At 72.6% G+C, this 12,994-nt stretch overlaps 2 protein-coding genes across 2 annotated transcripts; one reads left to right on the forward strand and one right to left on the reverse strand.

Moving 5' to 3' along the window:
* Nucleotides 1-47: 47 nt before the first annotated feature.
* Nucleotides 48-1,019, forward strand: AURANDRAFT_63553 (hypothetical protein; the record flags this gene model as incomplete). Its single annotated transcript, XM_009037868.1, has 2 exons — nt 48-554; nt 636-1,019. 2 exons carry the CDS (start codon nt 48-50, stop codon nt 1,017-1,019), a joined length of 891 nt encoding a protein of 296 aa, XP_009036116.1.
* A 2,304-nt stretch (nt 1,020-3,323) lies between these two features.
* Nucleotides 3,324-3,998, reverse strand: AURANDRAFT_13761 (hypothetical protein; the record flags this gene model as incomplete). The annotated part of the gene is made up of 1 exon (XM_009038069.1): nt 3,324-3,998. A coding segment is annotated over one exon (675 nt), but the record flags the coding sequence as incomplete, so codon positions are not given.
* Between the last annotated feature and the right edge of the window lie 8,996 nt (nt 3,999-12,994).

The raw sequence follows: 12,994 nt of genomic DNA on the forward strand, positions 1-12,994 counted from the left end.
CAGTTTCGAGAGCGTGCACGGCGACCAGCGCACTGCTGACGATCGCCATGTCTCGGCCTCGAACGTGCAGCATGGCTCGAGCAATCGCAGCGCTCCTCACATGCCAAATGGCCGGCGCCATCACGCTGACGACGCGCGGCAGGGTCGCGGGCATGACTGCCGTCGATCTGCACCGGTTTTTGGCGACGCCGGCGAACTGGCCCGACGTCGTCGCCTCGTCCGTCGGCGTCGAAGGTCCGACGACGCAAAAGCCGCTCACGCGCGGCGCGTCCGTCGACGAGCTCTTCGGGCTGCCGCCGATCCTGCCGCTGAGCGTCACGTGGACCTGCGCGGCGGCCGACGAGCGCTCGGGCGTGCTCGACGTGCGGTCGCCGGACGGACTGGAGGGCGTCGCGAGCGACTGCCGCATGCTCTTCGACGTGCGCGACGACGCCGACGGCGCCGTCGTGGACCTCGAGATGTCCTACGAGCCGGCGGGCCTGCTGGCGACGCTCGCGGCGCCCGTGCTGGTGGTGGACAACTTCTTGGCGCTGAACGTGCTGTTGCAATCGGCCGTACGTCGTCGGCGTCCATGAAACCGTCTCCCGCCGTGGTTATCAATGAAACCGTCTCCCGCCGTCATCATCACCGCCTAGGTCGATACGACGCCGAAGATCGACAAGTTCCGCGACCTCATGGGCGCGCTCTACGGCGTGGCCGGCGTCGCGCACGCGGCGGACTGCCTCGCCGGGCCCAGCGACCTTCTGACGCTCGCGGGCGCGCCGCCCTTCTACGAGCTGCCGGCCCTGGGCCAGGCCTTCGCCCTGCTCTGGTGCCTGAGCGGGCCCGCGGCCTACGCCTGCGCCCGGGTCGGCGGCCGCGTCGCCGACGCGGGGCTCGTGCAGTACGGCGCCATCGAGTGCGCGGGCGCCGGCGCGGCGGCCGCGGCCTACGGCGGCGCCTCGCTGCCGAACGCGCTCGCCGTCCAGGCCGTCGTCGCGGCCGCGTGGGTCTTCTCGAACAGCCGAGACGACGCGTAAGCTAAACTACAGTGCTATCGTCCGAGTGCGAACAGGCGAGACAATGCGTAAAGTCAGCGTTATCGTCCGAGCGCCGCGGCCTCGACGGCGTCGAGCTGCACGTCGAAGAACTTGCGCTGCATGGGCCCGACGAATGGGAAGACGAGCGCGCCAAGAAACCCGTTGCCGCGGCTCGCGGAGAGGATGTGGACGACGACGTCGCCGCCGTCCCTGACGACGGCGAGGCGCTCCTCGCCCGCGAGGAGGTGGCGGCCGAGCGTCGTGTAGGCCGCGGCGCAGTACGCGTCGCCGGCCGGCAGCCGCCGCCAGTCCGGCTCGCCGGCCGCCGGCGGTTTTCGGGTTGCGGAGACCGCGTAGGTCTCGCGCACGGGGTTCACGACCCACGCGACCCGCCCGTAGGTGCGCGCGACGGTCGCCATCGCGCCGCCCGCGCCGCGCGCGACGAAGCACGGCGCCGCGGCGGCGTCGCCGCGCCAGCCGAGCACCGCGGCGCTCGCGGCCGCGAAGTCGCCGCCGGCGACGCGCCGGCTCCGTTTCCGCGCGTGGAAGCCGCGCGGGAGCGCCGCGCCGGCGGCGCCCGGCAGCGTCAGCGCGGCGAGCGCCGCGGCGTTGGGCTCGCAGGCCGCGTGCTTGGCCATGAAGCGCTGCAGCGCCGGCGCCCGCGGTCGCCGCAGCCAGAACTCGGTGCTCGCGCGGGCGCCGGCGAGCACTAATGCGACCGCGAGGCGCATCGCTGCGAGCGTGCGCGCCTCGTCGGCGCAGGTGGGCTGCGTTGCCACTGGCGCTGGCGCTCGATCGAGGTGATCGAGGCGGCGAAGAGCTGAGCTCCTCCGACCAGCTCGAGCGTCGCCCGCGCGCCCCCGCGCCCGCCCCGCGCCCCCCAACCGCCCGCTTCATGGCGTCGGGCGGCTACCGCCCCGCCCTGGGCGTGGACCAGTACCTCGCCACGGCCGTCGCCGGCGGCGCCCGCGACGACGGGACGCCCGGCCAGCGCAAGGAGCTCCAGGTGGGCAACGACTTCCCCATCGTCTGCGAGACGTGCCTGGGGCCGAACCCCTACGTGCGCATGATCAAGCAGCGCTTCGGGGAGAAGCTCTGCAAGATCTCGAGCGCGCCGATGCAGTCGTTCCGGTGGAAGGCGGGCCCGCAGGGCCGGTTCAAGGAGACGATCGTCTGCCGCGAGGTCGCCGTGGAGAAGAACATCTGCCAGGCGTGCCTCACGGACATGACCTTTGGGGTGCCCGTGGGCGTGCGCGACGCGCTGCTCAAGGCCGGCGGCGCGGACGCCGTCGGCGGCTACGCGGCGGCGAAGTCGAACGCGAACCAGGCCCACTTCTACGCGCAGCAGCGCCGCGCCATCGACAACGGCGAGGGGTCCGCCGCCATCCAGCAGCTCGAGCCGTCGCGCGAGCTCCTCACGCTCGCGCGGAGCATCGAGGCCGCGAACGCGCGGGGCGGCACCGCGTTCCGCAATCTGCCGAAGATCTGCTCCTTCTGGCTCGCGGGCACGTGCACGCGCGTGGGCAAGGGCAAGGCCCGCGGCACCTGCCCCTTCCGCCCCTGCTGCGGCCTCTACAAGTTCCCGGAGCTCGCCGCGAGGATGCCGACGGAGTGCGCGGCGCTCGTCGACGATCTGCGGGAGAACGGCGCGGCGGCCGTCATGATCTCGTGCCCCGTCGACGTGCGCCAGGCGATCAAGGAGGCCATCTCGGGCAACAAGGACGAGGCCATCCGCAAGCGCGTCATGGGCAAGGACGACGTCTCCGGCCGCTACGTCAACCGCGCGCGCGAGGCGCGGACCATCACACCCCCCGACGACGAGACGGTGACGACGCTCTGGATCGGCGGCACGGACGGCGTCGCCGAGAGCGACCTCGTCGACGCCTTCTACGCCTACGGCGAGATCAAGTCCGTGCGCCTCGCGGGCAGCGGCTGCGGCTTCGTCGAATTCGCGACGCGCGAGGCCGCCGAGGCCGCCGCGGACGGCAAGTTCCGCAACCTCCAGGTCCGCGGCAAGGACCTGGCCGTCGACTGGGCGCGGCCCCGGGGCGGCGGCGCGGCGTCCTCCGGCGGCGGCGGCGCCGCCGCGGCGCTCCCGCCGCCGGGCCTCGCGCCGGGCGAGAAGGCCAAGCCCCTCCGCGGCGAGCTCGCGGAGGCGCTCAAGCACTTCCCGCCGCCGCCGCCGCGGCCCGCGGCCGACGGTGCCGACGAGCCGCCGCTCAAGAAGGTCCGCGCGCCCCACCACGTCTACCCGTCCATGGACCCCGAGCGCCTCGGGTCCCTCCCGCCCAAGGACTAAGCCCGCCTTATGAAGTGGCCCTGGACGAAGACGCGCCGCCGCCGCTTCTGCTGCGCGCGGTTCGCGTGCTGCTGGCAGACGAAGCGGAGGTCTCGGCGCTCAAAGTCCGCGGCGAAGACGGCCGCGGCGTCGTCCAAATCGAAGTAGAAGCAGCGCGTCGCGTCCTGCTTGACGTAAAAGTTGTCGCCGAGGCGGTGGCCTTTCTTGAAGCGCAGCTGCGCCTCGTCGTAGCGGCCGTAGTCGCGGAAGAGCAGCGACCCGCCCGGCCGGAGCTTTCGCGCGAGCTTCCCCGCGACGGCCGCCATGGTCTCCGGCGCGAGGGCCGACAGCACGAAGAGGCACGTGACGACGTCCGCGGCGCCGTCCGCGACGGGCAGCTCGTCGCGGACGACGTCGCGCGTCGCCGCCATTACTCTTGCCGAGTCGTAGTCCGGCCGCTTCCGCAGCAGGTCGATCGCGCTCGCGGCGAAGTCGACGGCGACGCCGCGCCAGCGCGGGTGCGACGCGAGCACGGGGAACAGGGCGTTGCCGACGCCGCAGCCGACCTCGACGACGAGGCCCGAGTCCGCGGCGAACGCCTCCGACCACTCGTCGTCCAAATAGTGGCGGTCCTTGTAGGCCTTGTCCGCGTTGCGCTTGTAGAACGCGTGCCAGGCGCCGGCGGATTCGCGCTCGTACTTGGCCACCCAGAACGGCGCGAGGCACGCGCCCTGCGCCGCGACGCGCAATGCGCCGTCAGCGCGCCGCGCCGCGTCGAGGCCGGCGTCCTCGGCCCAGGCCGCCGTCGGCGTCGCGAGGATGTTTGCAATTTGTGCCGGTGTTTCTTGTGTCTTTGGTATTGTTGCGTACCACTCGACGAGCGTGGAGAGCTCGTCCATCGTGCGCCTAGAGGCAGCACTCAGCACTCCATGCCTCGCTTCGGTCGCTTTCTTGAAGTGGCAAATTTGGCCAATTGGGCATGGGCCTTTGCGTTCCGGGTCCTAGGGCTTGACGCGAGCGACTCGCTGCTTGCGCGCGACGCCACGACAGCACCCATGGAGCACGACGACGAGGCCCTGACCGCCGCCGGCTGGACCGTGCGGCGCTTCGAGCGGCGCAGCGGCGCCCAGGCCGGCGGCCGCTACCAGACCTGGCAGCCGCCCGCCGGCGGCCGCGCCGTGCGCTCGCGCACGGGCGTCGCGCGCTACCTGTCGGCGCACGCGGCCGCGGCCGCGCCGGCGGCCGCGGCGCCCGTCCCCGGCGCGCTCGGCGCGATCGCGGCGTCGTCGCTGCTGCCGGCCGTCGGCGCGTGCGGCGGCGCGGCCGCCGTCGGCAAGCTGCGGCGCGCGTGCCGCGCGCTCCGCGCCTTCGACTGGGCGCCCGTCTGGGCCGCCCTCGTCGAGGCGCGCTTCCCCTTCGCCGGCCAGCGCGACGTCGAGGCGTACCGACGGACGGACGCGGGGTACCCGCTCCTCTTCCGCCCCAACGCGACGTCGGTCTCCTACGCAGACCTCGACGACGGCCCGGCGTTTCTCGCCGGCGGCGCCGCGGGCACGCGCTGGGCGCGGGGCGATGTGTTGACGCGGTCGCGGCGGCGCTTCCGAGTGGCGTTCGGCGCCGTGCTCGGCGCCGGCCGCGCGTACGTCGGCCTGGCGGTCGCGCGCGTTTTCGACGACGGGGCCGCAACCCTCTCCAGCGACGACGCCATCCTCATCTCCAGCCACGGCTACATTTCCAGCGCCACGGGCGGGGGCGCCGAGGGCATCCCGAATCGCTGGGGCCCGGGGCCCGACGGCTGGGTCGACGTGCGAGTCGACCTCGACACGCACTACATATCCATCGCCACGCGCCTCGACCGCAACGGCTACATCGGCCTCTCCGAGCATAGCCTGCGGCGCCGGCTCCGGAAGGGCGAGGCGCTCGTGCCCGTCGTCGGCGTCGTCGCCGGGAGCGACGCGCAGCTCCTGCCCCTCGTGGACACGTCCGCCCCCGGGCCGCCCCCCTGGGTGCCAGACGTCACCGGGCCCTTCCAGGATCCGCACGAGCTTCCGCACGTCGCATTTACGTTATAGAAGCGCTTCAACTTTGCCATGTTTCCCTCAAAGTAGCCAAAAACGCCTCCTCGGCCGCGCCGGGCGCTGCCCCCAGCCCCGAGAGTGCCCCGCGGCGTGAGTGCGGCGTGTGCTAGAATCGCTTCAACCTCTGTAATGTTTCCCTCAAAGTAGCCAAAAACCTCCGGAGGAGTCCGCGCCGGGCGCTGCCGGGGCTGCCCCGCGCGCCGGGCCCCGAGCGCCCGCGGCCGCGCGATGTCGCTCGCGTACCTCGCGCCGGAGACGGCGACGTACCAGCGGCAGGGGTCGCTCGCGGTGTCGGCCGTGGCGCCGCCCCTCGGGTCGTCGCAGCGGTCCCCCCACGCGGGGCTGCGCAACCCGCTGGAGATGCCGGACCTCGGGGCCATGAAGCGCCAGGACGAGTTCAGCCACACGAAGACGTTCCCCAACGACCCCTGGTCCATGCCGCTGACCATGGAGGCCATCGGCCGGGGGCAGACCGCGCGGCGCGCGGCCGGGAGGAAGCCGGAGACGCCGATCTACGCGAAGCGGTCGCTGCCGCGGCTGGCGCGCAGCTTCTCGCAGACGAACGCGCGCGCGAACAAGGCCGTGCGGTCCCAGGCCGAGTTCAAGGGCCTCCTGCGCCTCGACTACGTCGGGCCCGAGCCCGACGACGACGGGCCGCCGCCCTACGCGGCGCAGCTCGTCCAGGCCGCGATCCTGCGCAAGATGAAGGAGGTGCGGAAGAAGAACCCCCACGCCGTGTCCCAGGGCTGCTTCATCCAGCTCCAGGGCGTCCCGACGAAGTGGCTCCAGCGCGGCTACCACGAGTGGACGGACGCGCCGCCGGACCTCCTCTCGAAGCTCCCGCCGCCGGAGTAGCGCTCCGGCGGCGGTGGGCGCCCCCGTTTAAAATTCGCAGTCTCCGTTCCGGCGGGGGGCCGCGCGCGGGGACCTGGTCTCCCGAGAGGAGGGGGCCTTCGGGTGCAACTTGAACGTCACCGTATCTTGGCTACTTCCACCACCACCAAGCGCGCTGGGACGCTCCCGCGGAGGCGCGCTGCCCATGGACCCCGACGACTACGAGATGGACTGGTTCGAGGGCGCGGAGGACGACCGGCACGACAGTACGTCCTTCATCGAGGACGCCCTGCGGCACATCACCTTCGAGCACCTGAAGGGCCCCGTGCTCCTCTTCCTCGTCTACATGGTCGCCGTCGGCGCCATCTCCGTCTGGTTCTACAAGCTCCACGCGGGCCGCCGGGGCCGCAGGAAGACGAAGCGGCAACGGCAGAACGACCGCAAGGCCGACGCCGTGCGCAAGCTCGCCGAGGGCTTCTCCGGGGCCGGCGACGCGACCGCTTCCGGCGCGCGGTCGCCGGAGAGCCGCGCGCGGCTCCGCAAGCTCTGGGTCTCCGTCAAGCGGAAGCAGACGCGCGGCCCCCTCGCGGACCTCTACGCGTCGGAGCGGCCGACGCGGCCGAAGCGGCTCGCCTGAAGGCCCCGTAAGCGCGGTTGTGTGAACGCGATGTTATGTACGCGCGCGCCCCCCCTAGGGCTCCGGCGCCGCCGGCGCCTCCGCCGGCGCCGGCTTCTTCGGCGGGTCCGGGATGGGCGACGGCGGGAGCAACTTGAGGAGCTTCGAGAGGCCCTTCTCCGCGAGGCCCGCGAGGCCGCCCGCGGACCGCGACGCCATGATCATGACGAGCTGGGGCAGCGCCCCGACGGCCTTGCCCGGGAGGAAGGACAGGGCCGCCGTGCCCAGCGACGCGGCCGCGTGCGCGCCCGCGCGGAGCCCGTCCTTCATCTGGTCGGGCGTGTCGAGCGCGTCGCCGAAGCGGTCGACGATGGCCGCGGAGAAGGCCACCGTGTCGCCGAGGTCCGGGGAGCCGTCGGAGAGCGCGCGGATCTCGGCGATGGCGTAGGAGCCCGCGGCCGCCGACCGCCGCCAGAGCCAGCGGCGGTCGTCCATCGGCTCGCCCGCGACCAAGGTCGCGCGCGCGAGCTCGTCGGCGACGCGCCCGAGCGCCGGGATCGCCGCGATGTCCGGCGGGAAGGCCGACTCCGACGACGGCGTCGCCATGAGCCCCATGGCCTGGGCCCGGTGCTCGTGGTACGGCAGCGAGAGCTTCAGCCTATTCGAGTAGATTTCGAGTGGAACGTCGCGACGGACAAACAAGAGACGCCGGTCCCCGCCGCGCTTCGATGGCGAGCTGGAGCCGCGCGGAGAAGCCGGGCGCCGCGGCGAACTCGTCCGCGCGCTCCTGCGGCGGGCGTCGGCGTTTTTTTGGGGGTTCTCGGGAGCGGGCGCGGCGCGACGCGCGTTGATCTCGGCGTGGAGGTCGTCGGCGCAGGCCGACGCGACGTGCTCGACGAGGTCCACGGCGCCGCGCGTCAGCTGGCCGTGCGCCGCGGCGGAGACGCCCGCGTCCTTGGCGCCCATGGCCAGGGCGTCGTCGGACCAGCCCAGCGCCGGGACGTGCTTGACGGCGGCGTCGAGGATCTTCGCCCTGAGCGCGTCGCTGCTCGAGAGGTGCCGGATGCAGTACGCGCCGGCGCGCCGGCCGAGCACGTGCCGCGTGCGCGACGCTAGCATCATCATTGCGCCGCGATGACGAAGCTGGGATTGCCGGCATCGAGACTTCAAGGACATCATCGAGGCTGATCGAGCCCTCGCGATGCACAATGCACGATCGAAGCTGCCCCGATCGCCTTGTTGCGCGAACCTTGGTTCTGTGATTGCGCATGGGCTGCGGCCCGAGCAAGGAGGCCGGCGGCGCGGCGTCGCCCGCGCGCGCGGAGCCGGACATCTTCCAGGTGGAGACGCCGGCGGCGCCGCCGAAGGCGCCGGAGCCGGAGCCGCCGTCCCCGCCGCCGCGGCCCCAGGCGTCGCCGCCGATCGTCGCGGCGTCGCCGGGCCCGGACGAGACCGCCGCGGCCTGCGTGCCCTGCGAGAGCTTCAAGGTCGACGTCACGGCGGACACCTTCGGCCTCTGCGTCTGCGGCTTCCCACAAAAAGAACACAGCGCCGCGAGCCGCGCCAAGGTCGACGGCGCCAAGGCCTTCGGCGAGACGCTCGAGCGGGCCGCGGCCGTCGCGCACGCCGACGCCTGCGACGACTACACCGTGGACGTCGCCGCCGAGGTCTTCGGGACCTGCGTCTGCGGTCTGCCGAAGGCCGCGCACGACCTCAGCACGTCGCGCCGCCGCGCGAGTTCCTCGGGCAGCCGCGCGTCGTTCTGCGTCGTCGCCGAGGACGCGGACCCGGACGCCTGCGACACGTTCCGCCTCGACGTCAACGCCGCGACCTTTGGGCTGTGCGTCTGCGGCAAGCTGAAGAAGGTCCGCGCCTGCGTGGAAATCGACCGGCGGACCGCCCCGTCCGGCGAAAACTTCTCGAGCTCGGTCACGTCGACGTCGATTCAGCTGATGTTTGGACGAATCGATGGCTCTCGAAGCACGGCCGAAGAGCTCGCGTCGAAACGGTCGCATGCGCGCACCTTGAAGTCGGGTGGAAGATTCGAGGTCCGCGCAGGTCCACGCGGTCGAGGCGACGCGGAACACCGCGGGGCCCCGGGGGTCCAAGCGCACGGAGTTCGAGGCCGCGGCCGCTTCCGGCCGCGGCGCGTCGCGGGCCGCGCTGGACCTCGGCGAGTACGAGGGCGAGCTGCCCATCGCCTGCGACGAGTTCACGTTGGACGTGACCCAGTCCTACGGTCTGTGCGTGTGCGGCGCGCCGCGCGCCGCGCACCGCGACCAGAACGCGCGGCCGCGGAGCGGCTCCGGGGGCGCCGTCGCGCGCCTGGTCGCGCGCCACGAGGCCCACATCCGCGAGGCGCGCGCCGAGGCGCTGCGGGCGCTCGCGGAGGCCGACGCGCTGGCCCTCGAGCGCAACGCCCAACGCGCGCGCGAGGCGCTCGCGAAGCGGCGGCAAAAGGCCGTCGCGAAGATCGACGCCGCGAAGCGCAAGGGCGCCTGCCTCGCGCCGACGTTCGCCAACGTCGCGGAGCGCAGCAGCGAGCTCGTGCTGGAGGTGACGTGCGCGACGCCCGGCTGCGCGGTCCACTACTTCCACGCGCGGCCGCGCGACGGCGGCGTCGACGAGGCGAAATTGGCGAAGCACGACCCCGCCGTCGACGGCGTCCTGCGCCTCGCCGCCAAGGAGCCGGGCACGCACCTGATCATCGCCAAGGCGTCCAAGGCGGGCATGGAGGACTCGGAGCTCGCCACGGGCTGCTTCCGTCTGGAGCCCCCCTCGTTCCTCTTCGCGGAGGTCCACGACCACGAGCTCCGGAGCCTGCACCTGCCCTCCGAGTGCGACGAGGGGCCCGTGCCCGCCAAGTGCTCCGTCTGCGGGGCCGCCTTAGCCAACGGCGACGGCTACGCGGACCGCGCGCGCGACTTCGCCGTGTGCATGGCGCGCGCCGGGGCGGGAAACGAACGTCGCTTCAACGTGAGTGTTCCGCGCGCGCGCGTTCCCAAAAAAAGCATCCACGCTTCGAGAGCGCTCCGAGGGATGATCGCTCGTCCAAAGATCAGCCGAAACGAGTCGAAAACGGCCGAGAGAGAAGTTGGGCATTTCGCACTCTTTTCCCGCCCAGGCGTGCGCCTTGCCGGACTACTCCGCGGAGCGCGCGGCGCCCCAGTGGGCCGCGATGGCGCCGCCGCCGCCGGCCGATGCGACGCCGGACCCGCCGAGCCCGGCCCTCGACGGGCCGTCGCCGTCGCCGCCGCGGCCGCCGGCGTCGCGCGTCGGCGCGACCGTCGCCGTCGACGTCGGCGCGCGGCGCCTCTGGCTCAGCGACACGATCCGCTTCCGGGGCAACGTCGCCGAGATCTTGGAGGAGTCCTACCCGCTCGTCGACACGCTCGCCAAGGCCCTGCGGAGCCACCCGGGCATCTGCGTGCGGCTGGAGGGCCACACGAACTCCGCGTGCGGCCTCTCGTGCGACGGCACGACGCCGTGCTCGAACGCGCGCTGCGCGAGCCTCTTCGCGGGCAAGGGCGGCGCCGTCGGCGCGTCCCTCGCCCGCGCGCGCGCCGTCGAGGCCGCGCTCGTCGCGCGGGACGGCGCCGACGCGGACCGCGTCGTCGCCATCGGCCTCGCGGGCAGCCGGCGCCTCGTCGACGACACCAACGGGCCGGGCAACCACCGCAACCGCCGCGTCGAGGTCCACACGCTCGACTTTTAGCACCGTCTTAAGGGTACTCACGCGAGCCGCCGAACGCGGGGACCCCGCGCGCGCCGGTGGAAGGAAGTCGAACGAGGTGGCCCCGAAGTCGTGGGTTCGGGAGAACGAATTATGAGTGACAGGGGGGGGGGGTGCTTGCGCCTGGGTCGCTAGCCGACGACTCGCCGCGCGAGGTCGATGCCCATGGGCTCGATGAGGCAGATCGTGAAGACGTTGGGCCGGATGAGCGTCACGGAGATGACGTGGGAGCTCTCCGCGAGCGCGCCGTGGATCTCGCCGCGGGGGACGGGGTCGTTGGAGCGGAGGAGGCTGCCGATGCAGGAGAAGACGTGCTGGAGGTGGGACTGGGCCGCGAGGTCGAAGATGGAGCGGTCGACGACGTCGCGGGGCTCGGCGCAGCCGACGGTCGACGCGAAGCGCTCGTTGCAGGCCGTGAACTTGCCGTCGAGGGCGGCGACGGCCATGGGCATGGACGACTGGAGGAAGAGCTGGCGGTAGTCGAGCCGGCCCTGGTCGCGCTTGAGGTCCGGGGGCTGCTGGCTCAGCGCGGCGATGGAGACGATCTTGTTGACGAGGCCGCACTGCTCCTTCTCGAGGTCGTCGTTCTTCTGCTGGAGGTTCTCGATGTAGTGGGTGACGGCCGTGAGGACGCTCGACTTGCAGGACTTGGTCGACGCGGCGCCGGCCTCCTCGAGGATCTGCGCGAGCTCCTCGATCTGCGCGACGATCTTCACGGACCGGCGCTGCTCGCGCGCGTTGCGCTCGAGGCGCCGCTGGTCCGCGGGCAGCGCCTGCTTCTTCTTGCCGCGGCCGCCCGTCCCCGAGGACCCCTCGCCGCCGCGCGGGCTCGCGTCGCCGCTGCCGCTGCCGACGTCCATGCCGTCGTCGTCGCTCGGCGCCTTCTTCCGCGCGGCCGCGCGCGTGGCCTTCTTTGGCGGCGCGGGATCCGAGTCGCCGCTCGCGCCCGTCTCGGGCCCGGGGGGCACGTAGGCCTGGCGCCGCGCGGACGCGGACCGCGCCTTGTAGGACGTCGACGCGCGGGAGGAATGGGCGACGTAGCCGCCGCGCATCTCGCCGGCCGTCTCCGCGGGCGCCTCCTCGTTCCCCGCGAGCTGCGCCCGCGTGTAGTAGTCCTTGCCGTGGTCCTCGGGGTAGCGCTCCGCCGTCTTCGGGCGGCCGCGGCCCGACGCGGGCGCGCCGCCGCGGCCGCTCCGCTCCTGCTCCGCGCGCCACGGGCCCGCGGCCGCCGCCGTCGCCGTCTCCTGCGGCGACGAGCCGCGCGGCGGGCTCTCCGAGTTCGCCGAGTTCGACCGCGACTGGGGGCTGTCGCCGCGGATCGCGTCGATGGCCTACGTGGGCGGGGGGGGGGGGTTCTGAATGGTTCGAGACGGCGCGCGCCCGACGACGCGCGACGCGCGGGACGCCGCGTCGCGCGGCGGCGTCGAGTTCCATGGAACTCGGCAGCACGTCGTCCAGGAAGTTGTCGTACGTCTGCTTGCGGGTCGGGTGGAAGCTCTGCAGCATCGCCATCTCTTCCGCGTCTTCGGCCGATAATTGGTTCGCCATGGTCGATTCGGGTTCGGGCTGGAGCTGCGGCGCGTCGATCCGCGGCGGTCGCTCGGGCGTTCGCGGCGGAGCTGCGCGCGGCGGTCCCGACGCTTTTTCTGGGGCTCGGCTTTGCGGTTCGTCCGCAGTGAGGCTGGCTGCGCGGCTTTCGGCGCGTTTCAAGCCCGGATTTTTGCGTCAGGCGTCGGCACAGGTGTTTGAGAGACGCAGAGAGGACGTGTACTGCTGGCGGGACGCGTCTACTGGGCGCTCGTGCAGCGAGAAGCGGTCTATCTTGCTCGGCTCCGACACGACGAAGTGGGCCTCCGTGGCCGAATGACAGGGGTTAGTGTTGGTAGTCTCACTTTCAACAAGCCTTCAAGTTTGTCTCCGGGAGGTGCTGCTTCGCGATGACGAGCAGTGTGCTGTACCCGAGCAGCACCGCGCGTTCATGCTCACGGCGGCGGAGGAGGAGCGCAACCGGAGCTACAAGGAATGGCACGAGGCCAAGGAGCTCCGGCACGCGTACGAGCTCAACAAGCTCAAGCACACGCCCGCGTCGTCGCTCAACGTCGCCGCCGCGGCGCCCTTCACGCCCGCGCCGATCCTCGCGCCCATGCCGACGGCCGAGCTCCCCGTCGTCGTCGACCTCACGTTCAACGCGCCCGTCGTCGACCTCACGGGCAACGCGCCCGTCGTCGACCTCACGGGCAACGACACGACCTACTTCGTCGCCATGCACCCCAAGGACCTCCCCGGCACGGCGCCCGCGCCGACGCCCGCCGCGGCCATCGACCTCACGAACGACTCCGACGACTTCTTCCTCCGCGCGGCCGCGGGCATCGACGCCACGGACAACGCGGCCTTCGTCGAGTTCAAGGAGCACGACAAGCAGGCCGGCATCACCAA

This window comes from Aureococcus anophagefferens (assembly GCF_000186865.1).
Source record: "Aureococcus anophagefferens unplaced genomic scaffold AURANscaffold_7, whole genome shotgun sequence".
NCBI lineage: Eukaryota > Pelagophyceae > Pelagomonadales > Pelagomonadaceae > Aureococcus > Aureococcus anophagefferens.